The sequence below is a fragment of the Talpa europaea genome, assembly GCF_964194135.1.
Source record: "Talpa europaea genome assembly, chromosome: 12".
NCBI lineage: Eukaryota > Metazoa > Chordata > Mammalia > Eulipotyphla > Talpidae > Talpa > Talpa europaea.
The window spans coordinates 4,455,477-4,476,743 of NC_140079.1; the positions used below are offsets into that span (position 1 = coordinate 4,455,477).

At 42.5% G+C, this 21,267-nt stretch overlaps 1 protein-coding gene and 1 pseudogene across 2 annotated transcripts; both read right to left on the bottom strand.

The window, feature by feature from the left end:
* Positions 1–7,748: 7,748 nt before the first annotated feature.
* Positions 7,749–13,922, bottom strand: LOC311180635 (olfactory receptor 7A10-like; the record flags this gene model as incomplete). The annotated part of the gene is made up of 2 exons (XM_084248552.1): positions 7,749–8,700; positions 13,840–13,922. 2 exons carry the CDS (start codon positions 13,920–13,922, stop codon positions 7,749–7,751), a joined length of 1,035 nt encoding a protein of 344 aa, XP_084104678.1.
* Positions 13,923–18,995: 5,073 nt separating this feature from the next.
* On the bottom strand, positions 18,996–19,842 carry LOC311182665 (olfactory receptor 7A10-like; annotated as a pseudogene). The gene has a single exon. The product of its transcript is annotated as an olfactory receptor 7A10-like (transcript).
* Between the last annotated feature and the right edge of the window lie 1,425 nt (positions 19,843–21,267).

The window sequence follows — 21,267 nt, forward strand, 5'->3', positions numbered from 1 at the left end:
TTGATCTCTCTTTGACACAGATAAACTGGTCCTTGTTTTGCTCCTTGTCCAACAAGCAGTGGCCTCCCCAGACAATATTCCATAAAATCCTGCTTGTGCCCCAACAGTCTGTCCCTTTCCTCCGTGTTGTTTATTCCTGAGACCATCATATCCCACATGCGCTATTTCTTGTGCTCAACCCTCTCTGTCATCATGTAACATCCAATTGAGCAGGGACTGCAGCTAGTTTGCTCACTTTTGTGATTTCATCGTATAGAAACTATGCCAAGAAATTGTAATCCATACAATAAATGGAATAATGGGAAAAATAAATCCTGGTTATGTACACCGGGGTCAACATGAATGCATTAAGCACAATGGAGCAGAATCTAAGACTTTGCAAGAATAGTCATAACAAGAACTTAATCACATCCACTAGTTCCCTAAAAAGTAAATTGGCAAAGACTTGAAAATGAAAATAGGAATCGTACTCTTTCCAAAGCAGTGGAAACTGCAGATCCAAAGCTCTCATTTCTCCCTAGAGAAACAACAATGGATTCCATATGCTTGAGGAATAGATTGGGATTGTCCTTTGAATACAGAAGAATGTGATCCAGGAGAGGGGAGGGTGGGGGCTGTTTTTATGAACAAATTGTCTGCCCCTTTGTCCCTTTGTCTCTCTTGTATGCAGAAGCCTTTCAGTTTACATAGCACCACGTGTGGCTTCCTGCTTTTTCATGTCACAAGGAAGTCATTGCCTATGCAAATACATACCATTGCCTAATATGTCATTGCCTAAATATGTGTTTTCCAGAGGAGACACCTAGATGGTCAGCAAGCACATGAGGGGGTGCTCAGGATCACTCACTAGGGAAATGCAAATCCAAACCAGGAGCTGTCACCTCACAGCTGCTGACAGAGCTCCCAGGGAGATGACCAAAGGTCAGCAGTGGGAGTGGGGTACAGAGAGCCCTGGGGTGCTGTCAGAAGGCTAATACACCACTGCAGCTACAGTGGATAAGCAAATTAAGGTGCCTCAAAATAGCAAACATAGACTCCCCCATGATCTGTTCATACATGTACAAAGGCATGAAAACATACGTCGAACAGCTCTCTGCACCCCCTTGCTTACTGAGCCATAATTGAGAAATAACCTATGAGTAAATCAGTGGATGAATGAAAAAATAGTGTGCATATAGATATAAAATGCAGATGTGCTCTCTCTATATTTATGTTTACACTTAATGTCATAATGAATGTACATGGATTGTGTAAAACATACAATGTGTAATACACAGAATAATGTGTTATTACTCACATTCTATATAATAAAATATTAAATAATATCCAGTCAAGAGAAAGGAGGACACCCTGCCTTTGCAACAACACGACACCTGAAAACATTCTGCTGCGTGATGGAAGTGAAAGAATGAGAAATACCTGCTACCACTAATGCGTGAGGTCCTAACACAGACTTAAATTGGTTACGCAGACCAGGGTGGGGAATTTGGAAGAAGCTGTTTCAGGATTCAAACTTGAATGATGAATGCTGGATGAATAAGGTCTGGAAATGTACTGCATTGTGACAGTTCTTCCTTATTACCTTCAAATTTCGAGAGTGATTTCTTAATTGTTTTGTGACAAAAATTAATATTAATTGTGTGTACTGATAGAGGTGTTAGCTAGTGCTGCAGTGGTCATCATACTGCAATATATTAATATATCAAATAGTATGTTTTTCTACAGCTCACACACTGTTTCATGTCAATTAAATCTCAATGAAAAAACAACAGATCAAACCACAGAGCTGAGGAGAGATAATAATGAGGAAAAACAGAAGTGACATATGCACACAATGTGTACAATACGTTATTACTACTAAGAATGCAAGAAACGGCTGATGTTTAAAATGCATAGTGTGACACGATAGGTTCGACTCTGGCCTACACAAAATTGAAAACTTTCAAACATTTTGTCCAACAATCTATGCGTATATGGGAGAATTGGGTCAAAGCACTTACTTTGAAAAACTTCAGGTCTATTTGAATATTTGAATCGCAACCAAAATAAAAATTCAGGGCCTAGGAAGTAAATAAACTGTCAGAATGAGCACAATTTTAACTGAAAGCAGCATAATACTAACAAGCAAAACTATGCAGATTTGCCAATATTGGAGGGGTGGGTTGTAAAGTAAAACTCTTTACTCTCCCCCAACTGACATTAAAGAAAAAGGATGACTTCTGTGAGCACCTGCTGTGAGGGAACACTACACACTGTTCCTCTCCTCAGCTGCTCTGTGAGGTCATCCGCCCCCAGTACCCTGGATCTCTCCAACACAGATGCCCTGCTCACCACCCTGTCCACTACGGTCACCCCCTTCACATTAAACACTTTATTTCCTGCTGCCTCAACTCCAGACCTTCTTGGCTCTGTCCTAACGTTGCTGGAACCGATTTAAGCCTCCCAGTCCCCTTTCAGTCTCATCCAAACAGATTTTCTTTCCTGTCTCTTCATTGTCAGCACCATCTCTGTATTGTTGAGTGTCATGGAGAGTTTTTAGTCACAAATTAAGTAAATTAATTATAAATTGACGAGTCAGTCAAGCAAGAGAACAAGGGAACCGCTTGTCCCTGGGCCTGGTTTGATCTCTGTGACCTGAGGCAGAACTTGTCAGTTTGCATTTTCCCTGGATCTGTCCCAAGTGCCTGCTGGGCTCTGAGACTCACCTGGGTGGGGGCTGTGAGGGGGGCTTCTCCATGTAGCCGTCGGAGTCCCTCCTGGACGCTTGAGGATGGATCCGGGCTGTGTCACAGACAGGATCTCAGGAGGGCGCCAAGGGCTGGTCCCTGGGCAGAGGTCGGGCTCCACAGACAGGAATCATGTCCTCTCCGGTCCCGGGTTGGACAGTCTGAGGGACGGAGGGAGACAGGGTATTTACCGCCCTCCACGCGGTCTCATTAGCCACACCTCACTCTCCTGCTCCAGCTCTGAGGTCATGATTTCCCTGTGGACACTGGACTGGACAGAAGGAAAGTTCCTTAATGATTCTCTGATCCCAAGAGACTAGATTAGATGTCAAGTGAATCTATTTTTTGTTACTCCTTTTTCATGAACTCCCCCATCTTCCAGAGCTGTAACCACTGAGCACCCTATTCTCACTCTGTGTTCAAGATTTCAAAATGTCTGTGCCTGAGGAGCCCATCTTGATGTCCTTGCTCATCAAAGCACAAATGTGGTGGGGCACTGACCTCCCCCAATATGTCCAATAGTGCTATTCCTCACTAATAAAGCAGAGAACCGAGCCCTCTGTATAAAACTTTAGCCACCACACTCCTTGTTGTCATGGCACTTTTGCAAAAGCAAATGGGAATTTCTTTTTTCTTTTTTACTGTGATGTGACTGCAGCAGCCTTATGTTTGAAACTCCAGAAGGAAACGACTTGTGTTCCTAACCAGCTAAATATGCAGGGCCAAAGAGTGAAGATATTTGTAACAGCAACACTCACTCTGTAGCCCGTGCACCTCGTTGCCCATCAAAGACCAGGCACGTGTCCTTAGTTGCACAGGGAAGTGCTACATGCCACAGGGCTGCCAGCACAGGGCAGCTCCCACAAAAGCCCCCCCACCCCGCCGCCCCTCACCCCTGACACCAGGCATCACTGTCCTCTCAGGTCTTGTCCTCATCCAGAGCATTGGGTGGCTGATCAACTGTTGTGTGGGCAACAGCACACTGATTAAAAAAGAAACAGGAGTCGTGGAGCAGCCTCCCTGAACAGAATGCTGCTGAAGAGCGAGATCCTGGCCGTTTGTGTTGTTAGAATCATCACACAGATTCAGTTATGTTGGGAAACTGACAAGTAAAAAGGAAAGGGTGAGAGTAAGGAATGTCATCTAGGGCTCCGGGGGACAAGAGTCTGCTGACCCATAGCTCTTACCTGCTTAATGATCAAGTGTTGTAATGGCAACCAGGCCCCAGCCCCTGGGCTATTGTCCTAATCTTATCAAGGAGACATTGATAATTTCATGTGAGTGTGTTGACTCTGTGTAGTGCTTAGGCAGGATGTTCATTGTGACCACATTGATTCTTCCAAACTGGGAGCAAGAGATCACTTTCCATTTTTGTGTGTCTTTTTTCCTCTTTTGACAGTCGTACAGTTTTCTTCATACAGGCCCTTTACATCCTTTGTTAAGTTTCCTAACTAGGTTTTTAACTTTTGTTTTTTTGGTGTGATTGTCAAGGGGATCATTTTATTAATTTTTTCTCTTCTAATTCATTGTTTGCATGTAGGAAGGCAGCTGATTTTGTGTGTATTTACATTCTGCCACGTTAACTGAACTGGTTTATTGTTTCAGTTCGATTCAACATCCATGTATCCTGAAAACCCTAAAAACTGGACGTGCATGAAACTCATCCTAAAATAATAAAAACTGTTTCTAGGCATTTCTATCTGAAAACATCCATCTGAATATTGGTTTATTATTCCCACACTATTAGACACCAGAAAACAGACTGAGGGCCATCATTTAAAAAAAAATAATATAAGAAGACAGTTGAAGCTTGTGTAATCTTTTGTGAGTTATGTGTAAAGGCACCATGCAGTGGGCGTGCCTATTCCTTATAGCTTCTCTCATTCAGTAATTTTACATTTTATTTTATAATTCAAAATACTTCATTATTTACTTTGAAACATATCTTAATTTTAATACAAAGCTGTTTATTAAAGGAGACACTCCCATTAAATTCTTTCCACTTCCTTTGAGTTTATCTTTTAATTTTTTTAATTGAAGTAACCTCGCAAAACAACATTATATAAATTTCAGATATGCATCACTTTTATTCAACATAAGTATATGCGACATAAAGTTCACTACTAAATGTTTAACTTTATCTTTCATTATACCGCTGTCCTCTGACTTGTGATTTAACTACCTCCCTTTCCCTCATCTCTGGTAGTCAGTGATTGTTCTTATACAGTCCAAAAGTATATTTTGTTTTATTGACCAGATCTCTTTATTTTTTTCTTTGCTTTTTAGACTTTTCCTTAAAGATTTATTTATTTATGCATACAAGAACTGGGGTATAGGCCAGAGGTGTGGGGGGTGAGAGAATTCACCAGACACAGAGTGGGGAGCAGAACAGGCAGACTGACTGAAATACACTGCTGAGGGGAGCAGAGAGAGAGACAGGAGAGGTCTGCTGCGCCATGTGGGGTGCTCCCTGGCTGGCCTGGAATTGAACTCGTGCTGCAGAGTCTGCGGACAGCTTCATAGTGTGGTGCTTAACCCCTTGTGCCACCAGAGAAGCCCCTATTTGTTTTCTTTATCACATATTACTTTAATCATATGGTATTTGACTTCCTCTGCTTGCTTATTTCAGTAAGGATAATTGTTTTGTTATCCTTCTGTTGTTGCAAATGCATGATCTCATCTTTATAATTATCCATTATCTATATATATACCACATCTTTTTGTCCAGTTGTCCATCACCTGGATTGTTTCTGCCTCTTGACTGTAGTAAATACTATTGCAGTGACATGGGTGGCACACAAATCTAGGAATTAGTGTTTTTGTACGTATATTCCAGGTAAATACTCAGAAGTGAGACAGTTGGAACACAAGGAATTCATAGTCTTAAAAGTTTGAGGAATTTCCATACTGCTTCCATAACAGATGTTATGTTATGTTATGTTTCCCTTTCACCAACATTACATAAGTGTTTCCTCTCCCGGCCTGGGGCCCTGTGAGCTCAGTCACCTGCACAGGAAAGGAAATCTCCACGCTCTACCAGAGTGAGGAGATTAGAGTTTTCAGGGGAGCCCAGATGGCTTCATAATGGATCCAGAGCAGGAAAGGATGATGGAGCAGTGAACACAGCACTTCTTTGCAACGGCTGAAGCAGAATTGCAGCATTTGCAACCCGGGTCCCTCAGTGGACAGCAGGGCTGGTGGCTGTGGTGGTCGTTGCCTGTGGTCAATGCCTGTGCCCACAATGTGCAATGGGCACACAGCCCATGTAGGTGCCCCCTTCATATCAAGGACAACTGAGTCCAGAGGTGGAACCCTGTGGACTAGACCCAGCTCCATCACTAGGAGACTCAATCCGTGCGTGGCAGGAACGACTAGAGGGAGTTGGGCGGGAGGTGAGGACAACTGATGACCAGTTGGACCTTGCTGTGAGAGAGAGGGGAGGAGGTGGAGGTGACAGAGTTCACTTCTCAACAAACAGAGACAACACTCTGCCCCAGACTCCCCACTGCCCACCTCACTCCAAGGTAAACTAGAAGAGAAACAAACTAACCCACAGCACCCCAGCTGTACACCCAGAAATGAGGTGACATCAATACTCAGAAACCCAGGAACAGCTGTGCACAAAAAGGGAAAACAGTAGCAGAACAGAAGTTCTGGCTCATAAAGACAGGAGAGAGAAGCAGAGGAGTCTCAGTGACGTGGAGCAACAACATAAAATACACCCATGAGTTATGGGAGGTGACTCAGGGCAGACAGGCAGCTGTGAGACCTGAGAAAGAAGACAGAGAAGCAGAGAGTCTTCACCAAAGAGATGGACAATATTAAAGGAACACAAGAGTCTCTGAATGTGAATGAACACAAATATAAAAAATGTTTTAAATAGAATTTAAGTGGCAAACAAAACAAAATTCAGAAATAGAGGATCCAAATATAGAAATCACCCAATGAGGAAAACAGAAGAAATAAGGCCGACATAGGAAAAATAAGGATACGCTACAAAGAATGTCAGACTCAAATAGAAGTGGCTACGTAAGCATAGTGGATGATCCACAGGATGAATAAAGAAGGGAGAGGGACCCTTTTCAAAAAAATCATACCTGAGAATTTTCTAAACGTAAAGAGTGAAATAACCATAAATATCCAGGAAGTATAGATAACACCCAGGCGAAAAAACTGACATCCCAGTACCCCTCTGTTAAAGTATAAAAAATGAGAAAAAAGAGAAGAATTCACAGCGGCCTGTAGAAAAAAGAATTCGCAGACATCCAACGGAGGCTTCCTCGGACGTTTCCCCAGTCACCCTCCAGGACAGAGAGGAAGGAAGTGCTCATGATCCTACACACAAGGACTTCCCCCCAAGAATACTCCACCCTGCAGAATTATTCAAATATGAATGTGAATAAAAGCTTCCCCAGAGAGAGAAGTCCATGGAGTTGATCCCTGCCAGGTCTGCCTGGCTGACAATAAAAACTGACAGGAGTTCTTCTACAAGAAAGAAAAAATGAAACATAAAGCCCTGAGCAAAATGGCATGAGCAGGAATATTATGGGTCAACAACAAAGCACTGAAAGGCAGGAAGGAAGTTACAGAAGTAGGGACAGCTGAGCATTAGCCCTGGACGCTCATGGATGCTTTGACATGACACAGCTATTCTGCAGATAATCCATAAATTGCTGTTTTTACCGGATACAGTTGTACATATTTCCCCTCCCTTTCTTTGTATTACTTTGTAAGTAACCACTTTCCTGTTTTAAACATTTTACTAAAGAAAAATTCATTCACACTATACTTTTCTTAATACTGAACCCAGTATTCAGAAAAGTTAAAAATAATTTAGGAAATACAGAGGATATTTGTAATATATAAAAAATTTATAATATATAATATATAAAAAACTAATGTCAAACTGTGTACATAAGACAAGCACAGATTATCTCTGACTAACTGAGGATAGGATCATGACTTAGTCCCTGGACTGAGCCCTGCTGCTCCCGACCAGACAATCTGAGGAAGCGGCCCCCGTCACGTTGGGGTTGCTCTGCAGCTGAAGAGCCTCACCAGGGCCTGCTTTATGTCCTTGTTTCTGAGACTGTAGATGAAGGGGTTCAGCATGGGGGTGACCACCGTGTACATCACCGAGGCAACTGCACTGTCCCCGGATTCATGGGTAGCATCAGAGCTGAAGTACACACCGAGCGCCGTCCCGTAGAACAGGGAGACCACGGAGAGGTGAGACCCGCAGGTGGAGAAGGCTTTGTACCTGCCGCTTGCTGAGGAGATTTTCAAAACAGAGGAAACAATCTTAGAGTAAGAGTAAAGGATGCCACTCAGAGGAATGAGCACCACAACACCTGCTGCTAAATATATCACCAGCTCATTGAGGAAGGTGTCAGAACAGGCAAGCTGGATCATCTGGTCCAGGTCACAGAAGAAGTGAGGGATTTGCTGCTGTGAGCAATAGGACAGTCGCAAAATCATTAAGCTGTGCAATAGAGCATGCAGAAAACTTAACACCCAGGATGCAAGAAGCAGGAGGCCGCAGAACTGGGGGTTCATGATGACCGTGTAGTGCAGGGGATGGCAGATGGCCACAAACCGGTCATAGGCCATGGCTGTCAAGAGGAAGGTGTCCACTCCTGCAAAGAGTAAGAAGAAAAACATCTGGCTGAGACAGCCCACATAGGTTATGGCTTTGTTCTGTGTCTGGATGTTCAGCAGCAGCTTTGGGACAGTGGTGGAGGTGAAGTCGATGTCAGTAAAGGACAGGTTGGCGAGGAAGAAGTACATGGGGGTGTGCAGGTGGGGGTCCGTGACGATGGCCAGGATGATGAGGAGATTCCCAGTGAACGTGACCAAATACGTGGACAAGAATGCCCAGAAGAGGAGGGGCTGCAGCGAGGCCTCTTCTGAGAGCCCCAGGAGGATGAATGCTGTGGGGTGGGTTTGGTTTCCTGGCGCCAGGTCGCTGGTGAGCCTGGGGGATGGAGACAGAAGTGATGTAAACTTAACCACAGCAGAGCAGTCACGGAATGAGTTTAAATGGGGTGATTTCATTTTAAATACATTAATGAATTTCATTTCTTAGAGCTAGAGCCCGTTACCCAAAATTTTCAAGGCTATTAAGTGACTCACCTTCCCCTGATACTGAAAATAATTAACCATTGTTAACATTTTATGTAAACATATTTCTAAGTCAAAATTGTATCTGAAAATTTCCTAATATTTTATTTTAAATACATTTGATCAATTGCTTTTCCAAATATTGTTGGAATCATGGAAAAAAGCAGTGAGACCGACTTTGAAAAATTCTAGCCCTTGGGTGTCCCTGGTGGCCTAGGGGCTAAGTCTCACAGCTACCACTGGGACAGCCTGAGTATGATCCCTGGCCAGGGAGTGATCCACATGGCACAGCAGACCTCTCTTATCTTCCCACTGCTCCCCTCAGCAGTGTATTTCAGTCGATCTGCCTGTCCTGCCCCCATTCTGTCTCTGGTGAGTGCCCTCACCCACTGCAACTTTGGCCTGCACCCTAGTTCTTCTATGCATACATCATAAATACGTATTTTATTTTTTAAAAAAAGAGAAAAATCCTAGCCCCTAGCAAGTTTTCTGTGAAGTATGTGTGTGGTCTCAGAAAATAATATTTCATATGGTGCTTACTATTGTTAGGTAAAATTATGTAGTTGGATGAAGAGTTAGAATCAAGGGGAAGCTTGTATAATCACTTCCAATTAACAGACTTTGAACAAAATAATCTGAGGCAGCAGGATTTATCTATGAAGGAGACATCATGTGGCAACAATATATGCATGATAAGTACATGATTTGCTTTGCAAAATACTTCACTTAGAGTTGCAGTTTCCAAGAATCAATGCATGATATTTAAGTGTGAAAGTAATGTATTCACTATACTCTGACACCGAACCCTGACTTAGTTTAGTTGGGAATAGTAGAAAAATAAATACATATTGCATGAACTAGATGAAGAATATGGTCTCACAAAAAATAATGACAAGTTGAGAAAGACAGGAACATGCTAATATAGTTGTGGAGAACACGCAAGAGGAATTTCCATATCCTGAAACTCACATCCATCAGGGGTCAGACCTGGGTTTACATGAAAGAAGCACAATAGAATAATTAAAGCATGTAGGAAAATGTCCGAGTGCATTGTCTGAATACACTGGACAATGACAGTTCTCTTCCATCAGTTGTGCGTGCGTGTATACGTGTGTGTGTCGTTTCTGCATGTATGTGTAGGTAGGTAAGCCACATCGCAGAGTAAAAGGCAGGTGTGACTTTAGGCAACCTCAGAGTATCTGGCATCCCAGGCATACAGGACAAAAGTGTTTAAAAGGTGAGTTCTTACTAATGAGGGGAAGACCTCATGTGAGTGAGGCCCCAACTGAAGAGCCAGGCCAGGTGGAGAACAGTTTCCTTGGACACCAGGGCCCCCAGGCCAACTGACCCGCTGTCACGCCACTCGCCTGTGATGGGGTTGACAGTGGGATCCTGATCTGAGTGTTGTTTTCTACCTTTTCCCCCTTATGTGACCACATGCTGTGACATGATGCAGAGTGAGTGAGATTGTCCCTCCTCTGGTTTTTGTTTCTGTGGAATGGATTCTTTTGTTTTCCTTGGGCTTTAGGTTTTGATCTCTCTTTGACACAGATAAACTGGTCCTTGTTTTGCCCCTTGTCCAACAAGCAGTGTCCTCCCCAGACAATATTCCATAAAATCCTGCTCGTGCCCCAACAGTCTGTCCCTTTCCTCCGTGTTGTTTATTCCTGAGACCATCATATCCCACATGCGCTATTTTCCTTGTGCTCAACCCTCTCTGTCATAACGTAACATCCACATGAGCAGGGACTGCAGCTAGTTTGCTCACTTTTGTGATTTCATCATATAGAAACTATGTCAAGGAATTGTAATCCATACAATAGATTGAGTAGAAGGAAAAATAAAGCCTGGATAAATACACCAGAATCAGCATGAATGCATTAAGCACAATGGAGGAAAAATCTAAGACTTTGTGAAGAAAAGATATAACAAGAACTTAATCACATCCACGTTGTTCTCTTAAATGTAAATTGAACAAAGCTTGGACATGAAAAATGGAAATGACGCTTTTTCCAAAGCACTGAAAAATGCAAATCCAAACCTATCAATTTTCTCTAGATAAAAATGGATTCCAAAATGCTTGACAAATAGATTGATATTGTCACTTGAATATAGAAGAATGTGATCCAGGAGATGGAAGGTGGGGGCTTTTTTCAGGAACAAATTGGCTGCCCATCATCACTTTGTCTCTCTTGTATGCAGAAGCTTTTCCGTTTATGTAGCACCACGTGTGGCCTCCTGCTTTTTAATGTCACACAGGAAGTCATTGCCTATGCAAATGGCAGAGAGCACCCAAATAAGTATTTTCCAGAGGAGACATCTAGATGGTCAGCAAGAACCTGAGGATCACTCACCAGGGAAATGCAAATCTGAACCAGGGGCTGTCACCTCACAGCTGCTGACAGAGCTCCAGGGAGATGACCAGTGGGAGTGGGGCACAGAGAACCCTGGGGTGCTGTCAGTGGCTAATACACCACTTCAGCCACCGTGGGTAAGAGAACAGAGACGCCTCAAAATAGCAAAGTTAGACTCCCCCGTGATGTGTTTATACATGTACAAAGGAAATGAACACAGGACATTGAAAAGCTATCCACACCCCCTTGCTTATTGAGCCTAAATTTAGAAATAACCTGTGAGTCTCTTAATGGGTGAATAAAGAAAATAGTGTGTACATGTATAGATATAAAATATATATTCACAATACGTGTACACAATTACTCTTAATTGTCCAAATGAATATACATGGATTATGTAAAGCATATAATGTGTAATACACACACAAGATACCATGTTGCTATAAAACACATTCTATATAATAAAATATCAAATAATATCCAGTCAAGAGAAGGAAGGACACCCTGCCCTTTCTGACAACCCGAGCACCTAAGAACGTTGTGCCACATGACACAAGTCAGAGAACTACAAATCCTGGACATCACCTCTGTGTGCGGTCCTGAAACAGACTTAAATAGCTTCCATGGACCAGGGTGGGGAATTTGGAAGAGGCTGTTTCAGGACACAAACTTGAAACTGGTGGATGACTGAGATTGTGGAATCTACTGCATTGTACATAGTCAACGGTATTTTCATACGACATTCAAAGTTATCAGGAGATTATTTCTTAATAATTTTGTGACAAAAATAATTATTAATTGTGTATATTGATGGAGGTGTCAGCTAGTGCTCCAGTGGTAATTGTATTTCAATATATAAATATATGAAATCAACATAATTTTCTGCAACTTTAACATTGTTTCATGTCAATTAAATCAAATCACAAAAGTGAGGAGACAGTAATGAGGGAAAACAGATGTGACATGAACACAGTGTGTGTAATATATTATTACCAGTAAGAATGCAAGATACAGCCCATGTTTCAGTACATAGTGGAACACAAAAGATTAACAGAGGCCCACACAATTGGAAAACTTTTAAACATTTTATCCAAAAGCCTATGTATATGTGGGAGAATTAAGTGCAAAACACTTATTTTGAAAAACTCCAATTCTGTTTGAATATTTGAATCAAGACCAGAATAAAAATGCAGGCCCTAAGTGAATAAATTGTAGGAATGAGCACAATTTATAACTGAAAAAGCAAAATTCTAACAAGGAAAACTATGCAGATTTGCCAGGAATAGAGTGGTTGCAGAGTAAAACTCGTTAGTCTCCCACAGCTCACATGAAAGAAAAAGTATTACTTCTGTGAGCAACTAATAGAGTGGACGCACTACACAATATTCCTATCCTCAGCTGCTCTGTGGGGTCATCTGCCTCCATTGGTCTGGATCTTTCTAATACAGATCACCTGCTCACACACCCCATCCTAAAACTGAGCCCCTCACTTCAGTGCCGACCCCATCACATTTAATACTTTATTTTCCTGCTACCTTAACGTCAAACCTTCTTGCCTCTGTCCTAATATTGGGGGAAACCACATTAAGCCTCCGACACCTCCTTCAGTCTCATCCTAACATATTTTCCTTCCTGTCTCTTCACTGTCAGCACCATCTCTGTATTGTTGAGAGCAGTGGGCAGTTCTCAGTCACAGATTGAGTAAATTAGTTATAAATTGACAAGTCAGTCAAGCAAGAGAACAAGGGAACCTCTTGTCCCTGGGCCTGGTTTGATCTCTGTGACCTGAGGCAGAACCTCTCAGTTTGCATTTTCCCTGGATCTGTCCCAACTGCCTGCTGGGCTCTGAGACTCACCTGGGTGGGGGCTGTGAGGGGGGCTTCTCCATGTAGCCGTGTGAGACCCTCCTGGACGCTTGAGGATGGATCTGGGCTGTGTCACAGACGGGATCTCAGGAGGGCGCCAAGGGCTGGTCCCTGGGCAGAGGTCGGGCTCCACAGACAGGAATCATGTCCTCTCCGGTCCCGGGTTGGACAGTCTGAGGGACCGAGGGAGACAGGGTATTTACCGCCCTCCACGCGGTCTCATTAGCCACACCTCACTGTCCTGCTCCAAGTTCTGAGCTCATGATTTCCCTGTGGACACTGGACTGGACAGAGGAAAGTTTCTTAATGATTCTCTGATCCCAGGAGAGAAATCAGATGTCAAATGCATCCATTTTTGTTACTCCTTTATCATGAACTCTTGCACCTTCCAGAGCTGTAACCACCCAGTGCCTTATTCTAACTCTCTGTTCATGTTCTCCAAATGTCTGTGCTGAGGAGCCCATCTTTACTTGATACCCTAGATCATCAAGGCACAAGTGTGGTGGGGGCAAAGACCCCCCCCCCAATATGTCCAGTAGTGCTGTTCCTCTCTCAAAAAGCAGAAAACCGAGCCCTCTATATAAAACCTTCACAACCACACTCCTTATTTTCCTGGCAATTTTGCAAAAGCAGATAGGAATTTCTTTTTTTGTTTTTACTGTGATGTGACTGCAGCAGCCTTATGTTTGTAACTCCAGAAGTAAACGACTGTGTTCCTTGCCAACTAAATGTGCAGGTCAGAAGACTAGAGATTTTTGTAACTGCCACACTCACTCTGAAGCCCGTGCACCAAATATTAGGCACATGTCCTGCTTAACAGCACAGTGAAGCGCTAACATGCTCACTGCTGCCAGCATGGGGCACTGCCACAGAAAATGACTCCTGACACCGGCTTCACCATCCTTATAGGTCACTGTCCTCATCCCAGGCAGTGACTGTTGAGCAAACTCTATATCGTGCACACACTGCACTGCCACAGCAGGAGCAGGCGTGATAAGGAACACCAAGTGAGGGTCTCCCTTTGCTTTTCTAGCAGCCAGAGGAAGGGCTTGTAGTGACCTGTGATGACTCGTCTCAGCACTGAAAAGTCTTTTGGAAGACAATAATTATTCCTTCACTTTCCTGACCTTTTTTAAAAAAAAAAAAAAGATTTTATTCATGCGTACAAGAACCAGGGTACAGGCCGGATGTGTGGGAGGGTGAGAGCATTCAGCAGAGACAGAGTGGGGAACAGAACCTGCAGGTTGACTAAATACATTCCTGAGAGGAGCAGCGGGCGAGACAGGAAAAGTCTGCCGTGCCATGTGGGTATCTCTGTTGCCGACCAGGATCAAACCTGCACTGCGGATCTGTGGACAGCTTCACAGTGTTGCACTCAAACACCTGTGCCACCAGGGAGGCCCCTTTGATGCCACACAACACAGTAGGGATGTTTTCACACACCCATGCCAGGTCTCTATGCGAGTTAGGCACGTACTTGGAAATAACTTGGTGTCACATCACACAATCTAATGGCACGTGGGCTTGGACTAAGAGCCTCTCTCCGTCCTCCAGATGTGTCCTAACCAGCTGTGTTACCTCACGTTGAACTTGACACCTCTCGGTGGGTTTGGAACAGGAGAGGATGGACCTCAACACCCCAGATTCTTTGTATGACTTTAATTGTCAGAATTAAGCTGTGCAAATATGTCCTCCCTGTAGTAGGCTGTCTTAGTGTTGTAGTGATGTTTTCTTGTACTGCACAGAAGCATTTTGGTTGATCCAGTCCCAGTTATTCATGTTCCCCTTTGTTTCCTTTGCTGCTGGAGATGAATCCACAAACACATCTGAAATTTATATTGTAGAGTGTTTTGCCCAAGTTGTCTTCTGTGTGTGTTATGGTTTGGGTCTTACATCCAAGACTTTTATTCATTTTGAATTGATTTTTGTGTGTTTTGAGATAGAGTCATCTAGTTTCATTCTTTTTCATAAGTGTCCAGTTTTCCCTTGTCATTTCCTGAAGAGGCTCTTTGCTCTGGTGTATGTTCTTGGCTCCTATTTTGTAGAGTAAATATTCCCGTAAGTCTGATGTATTGCTGGGTCTTGCTTCTATCCCATCGGTCTCTGTGTCTGTTATCATTTCCGACCATTTTAATTATCCAGTATTGTTTTGATTACTATAACTTTATAGTATTGTTTGACACCTGCTATTGTAATAGTATTTCCCTTTCTGGTCAGAGTTGCTTTGCTTTCTGGGGTCTTTGGTGAATCCATATGAAAGTCAGTAATGTGTGTTTTATGCCGTAAAGGTGCCGTGGATAATTTTGTGTGTCGCATTGACTCTGTGTAGTGCTTTGTGGAGGATGGTCATTGTGGCCACATTGATTCTCCTGCCCATGAGCAAGAATAACTTTCCATTTCTTTGTGTCTTTCTCTGTTTCTTTTAACAGTGTCTAATAGTTTTCCTTATACAGGCCCTTCACATCCTTTGTTAAGTTTACTAACTAGGTATTTAACTTTCGTTTATTTTGGTGTGATTGTAAATGATATAATTTTCTTTTTTTATTCCCTCTCTAACTCATTGTTCATATTTAAGGAGGAGCTGGTTTTTTTTGTGTTTATTTCCTGCCACTTTAACTGAACTGGTTTATTATTTAAGTTAGATCCAACATCCATGTATGCTGAAAAGCCTAAAAACTCTACATGAATGCAACTCATCCTAATATATAAAAAAAAAGCTCTTTCTAGGCATTTATTTCTCAAAATATCCATCTGAATCCTGGTTTATATTTCCTACACAATTAGACACAAGAAAACAGATTTAGGGACATCTTTTATAAAAACAACATTAGACAGCAATTGAAGCATGTGTGATCTTATTTCTTATGGCTCCTCTAATACAATAATTGTACATATTATTTTATAATGCAAAATAACTTCATTATTCACTATGAAACATTAGTTAATTTTAACACAACACTAATTATTAAAGGAGACACTTCCATTAAATTATTTTCCATTTCCTTTGAGTTTAGCCTTTTATTTTTTAAATTGAAGTAACCTTGCATTATATCATTATACAAATTTCAGGCATACATGAATATTAATCAACACATGTATACATGACCTAAAGTTCACTACTAAATGTTTAACTTTATCTCTCATTATACCGTTGTCCTTGGTTTCTGATTAACCACCTCCCTTCCCCCATCTTTCTGTTCACCACTGATTGTTCTCAAATAGCCCAAAAGTATATTTCCTTTTATTGACCTGATCTTTTTGTTTTCTTCATCACATATGAGTGAAATCATATGGTATTTGACTTTCTCTGTTTGACTTACTTCAATAAGGACAATTCTGGTGTTATCCTTCTGTTGTTGCCAGTGGCACAATGTCATCTTTTTAATACCTAAATAGTATTCCATTATCTACATATATAACGTCTCTTGCCCATTTGTCCATTACTTGGATTGTTTCTACCTTGGCCATTGTAAATATCGCTGTAGTGAACATGGGTGGCACACAACTCTGGAATTAGTGATTTTTGAGTCTGTTTTTCAGATAATACTCAGAAATGAGACAAATGGATCACAGGGAATTTATATTCTTAAATTTTTAGAAATTTCCATACTGGTTCCATAACAGATGCACAAGTTTACATTCCATCAACACTGTATAAGTGTTTCCTCTTCTGGCCTGGGGCCCTGTGAGCTCAGTGACCAGTACAGGAAAGAAAATCTCCAGCCTCTACCAGAGTGAGGAGATCAGAGTTTTCAGGGGAGCCCAGATGGCTTCATAATGGATCCCAGAGCTGAAAGAAGGACAGGTGGGACAGAGAACACAGCACTGCTTTGCAACATCTCAAGCAGACTGGCAGCATTTGCAACCCGGGTCCCTCAGTAGACAGCAGGGCTGGGGGCTGTGGTGGTCATTGCCTTTGGCCACAGCGGTGCAATGGGCACACAGTCCACGTAGGTGCCCCTTTCATATCCAGGCCAGCTGAGTCCAGAGATGGAACCCTGTGGACTAGACCCAGCTCCAGTCACCAGGAGACTCAATCCATGGCAGGAACGAACCGAAGGTGGTGGGCGGGAGGTGAGGACAACTGAAGACCAACTGGAGCTTCTGTGGAGAGAGGAGAGGAGGTGGAGGTGACAGAGTTCACTTCTCAAGTAACTTACACAACATTTAATTTCCAGACTCCTCACAGCCCACCTCAAGCCAAGATAAACTAGAAAAGAAACTATCAAAGACTAGTAAAAAGTAAAAATCAAAATCAACAAGCAGCTATAGGTAGGTAGGAGGGATTACTGTCAAAATAAGGGGGGTGGGAATTGTATAGGGAATATCACCAAGATGAAAATGCATATGTTGTGCAAAAATTAAAAATGATTTAAAAATATATATAATTAAATTAAAAATAAATAAATCCTTTTTTAAAAAAAAAACTGACCCATAGCATCCCAGCTATAAACCTGGAAATGAGGTGACTCAAATACTTAGAAATCAGGGAACAACTGAGCATATGAAGGAAAAAAAATGTAGCAGAACAGAAGTTCTGGCTCATAAATACAGGAGAGAGAAGCAGAGGCGTCTCAGTGACATGGTGCAACAACGGTAAATACACCCGTGAGTTATGGGAGGTGACTCAGAGCAGACAGGCAGCTGCGAGAACCTAGAAAGAAGATAACGAACCAGGGAGTCTTCACCAAAGAGATGGACAATATTAAGGGAGCACAAAAGAGTCTCTGAATGTAAATGAACACAAATATACAAAGTGTTTTATGTAGAATTAAACTGGCAAAAAAATAACTTCGGAAATAGAGGATCCAAATGTATAAATCACCCAATTAGGAAAACGAGAGAAATGAGACAGATATAGGAAATATAAGGAAATGCTACAAACTATTTCATACGCAATTAGGAGTAGAAAAAGAAGCAGAATGGATAACCCAGAAGATGAAGGTGCAGGGAGGAGGGACGCCTTTCAAAAAAAAAAAAATATATATCTTAGCTGCGAATTTTCTAAACCTGAAGAGTGAAATAACCATGAATGTCCAGGATGTAGAGAAAACAGCCAAATTTCAAAGTGAAAATGATCTACACCTGACACCCCAAATTATAAAAAAAATCAGAAAATAGAGAAGAATTTACAGGAGGCTTGAACAAAATGAGAATTTGCAAAGGCATCCAAATTAGGCTTTCCTCAGATTTTTCCCCACTCTCCAGGAGAGAAGAGGAATGAAGTGCTCATAACCCTGCATACAAGGACTTCCCGCCAAGAATACTCAATCCTGGAAAATTATTCTAATTGAATAAAAGATTCCCAGACGGAGAACCAGTGGAGGTTATCACTGTCAGGTCTGCCTGCCTCACCATAAAAGCTGACAAGAGTTCTTCTAGAAGGAAAAAAAATAAAACACAAAGCCCTGAGCAAAATGACATGAACAGGATATTGTGGGCCAGCAACAAAGCACCCAAAGGAAGGAAGGAAGTACCGAGTAAGGGACAGTGAATATTAGCCTTTGACACTCATGGATACTGTGATATGACAAGATTTTTCTGCAGGTAATTCATAAATGGCTGTCTTATACAGCTGCACAGATTTTCCTCCCTTTCATTTTTATTACATTTTAAGTGCACAATTTCCTATTTTAAACATATTACCAAAGAAATATGCATGCAGACTATGTTTTTCTTACTACTGAACCCAGCATATAGAACAGTTCAAAATAAGGAAATACCATAAACATATATATATAATTTATAAAAAACTGATATCAAACTGTGCACATGAGACAAAGCACAGATTATCTCTGACTAACTGAGGAAAGTATCGTGACTCAGTCCATACACTGTGAGCTCCGCTGCTCCCGACCAGACAAACTGAGGAAGCGGCCCCCGTCACGTTGGGGTTGCTCTGCAGCTGAAGAGCCTCCCCAGGGCCTGCTTTATGTCCTTGTTTCTGAGACTGTAGATGAAGGGGTTCAGCATGGGGGTGACCACCGTGTACATCACCGAGGCGATTGCACTGTCCCTGGAATAGTGGGTAGCAGTGGAGCTGAGGTACACGCCGAGCCCCGTCCCGTAGAACAGGGAGACCACGCAGAGGTGAGACCCGCAGGTGGAGAAGGCTTTGTACCTGCCGCTCGCTGAGGAGATTTTCAAAACCGAGGACACAATCTTAGAGTAAGAGTAAAGGATGCCACTGAGAGGAATGATCCCCAGAATCCCCGTTGCTAAATATACCACCAGCTCATTGAGGAAGGTGTCAGAACAGGCAAGCTGGACCACCTGGTCTAGTTCACAGAAGAAGTGAGGGATTTGCAGCTGTGAGCAAAAGGACAGTCGCAAAACCATTAAGCTGTGTAATAGAGAATCCAGAAGACTTAACAGCCAGGATGCAAGAAGCAGGAGGCCACAGAACTTGGGGTTCATGATGACCATGTAGTGCAGGGGATGGCAGATGGCCACAAACCGGTCATAGGCCATGGCAGTCAAGAGGAGGGTGTCCAGTCCTCCAAAGAATATGAAGAAAAACATCTGGCTGAGGCAGCCCGCGTAGGTGATGGCTTTGTTCTGTGTCTGGATGTTCAGCAGCATCTTGGGGATGGTGGTGGAGGTGAAGCCGATGTCGGAAAAGGACAGGTTGGAGAGGAAGAAGTACATGGGGGTGTGCAGGTGGGGGTCCGTGACGATGGCCAGGATGATGAGGAGATTCCCAGTGACCGTGACCAAGTACATGGCCAAGAATGCCCAGAAGAGGAGGGGCTGCAGCGAGGCCTCTTCTGAGAGCCCCAGGAGGGTGAACGCTGTGGGGTGGGTTTGGTTTCCTGGCGCCAGGTCGCTGGTGAGCCTGGGGGATAGAGACAGAAGTGATGTAAACTTAAGCACAGCAGAGCAATCAAGAATGGGGTTTAAATGGGGTGATAATATTTGAAGTACAGTCAGTTAATAAATTTCATCTCATAGAGCTCGTGCTATTACCTGTAATTTTCAAAGCTGATAATGACCCAACTTTTCTTGATGCTGCAAATAATTAGCCGTTCTTACATCGAATGCAAACATTTTTCAAGTGAAAATTTTCTTTGAAAATTTCCTGAGTTTTCTTTTAAATATGTTTGAACAATTATATTATCTGCATGTTGTTGTGACCAGAAATCTGCCATAGGAAATTTAGTTCTCGTTTATATCGACTGACTTATGATAAAGTTGGTTTTTCTATGTATGATTTCACTTAAAGTTGCAGTTTCCAAAAATCTAGGCATGATATTATGTGTGAAATTAATGTATTCACTATATTCTGACACCCTGGCTTAGATTAGTTGGCAATAGTAACCAAATAAATACATATTACATGAGCTTTATAAAGAATATGGTCAGATTGCAATGTCTGAACACACCGTGGACATTGATTTACAGTTCTCTTCCATCAGTTGAGTTTACGTGTGTACGTGTGTGTCATTTTTGTATGTGTGTGTGAGTAGGTAAGTTTCATCACAGAGTAAAAGGCAGGTCTGACTTTAGGCAACCTCAGAGTATCTGGCATCCATCGCATACAGGAGAGAAGTATTTGAAAGGTCAGTTCTTGCTAATGAGGGAGAGACCCTGTGAGTGAGGCCCCAACTGAAGAGCCAGGCTGGGTGAAGAACAGTTCCTTGGACACCAGGGCCCCCAGGCCGACTGACCCGCTGTCACTCCACGCGCCTGTAATGGGGTTGACAGTAGGCTACCGATCTGATTGTTGTTTTTGTACCTGTTCCCACTTATGTGACCACACACTGTGACATGATGCAGTAGTGAGTGAGCTGGTCCCTCCTCTGGTATTTTTTTTTGTGAAATTGATTCTATGTTTTCCTTGGGCTTTAGGTTTTGATCTCTCTTTGACACAGATAAACTGGTCCTTGTTTTGCTCCTTTTCCGACAAGCAGTGTCCTCCCCAGACAATATTCCATAAAATCCTGCTTGTGCCCCAACAGTCTGCCCCTTTCCTCCATGTTATTCCTGAGACCTTCATATCCCACATGCATTATTTCCTTGTGCTCAACCCTCTCTGTCATAATGTAACATCCACATGAGCAGGGACTGCAGCTAGTTTGCTCACTTTTGTGATTTCATCATATAGAAGCTGTGTTAGGGAATTGTAGTTCATAAAGTCAATGGAATAGCAAAAAAATAAAGCCTGGTTACATATACCGGGATCACCTTTAATGCATTAAGCAC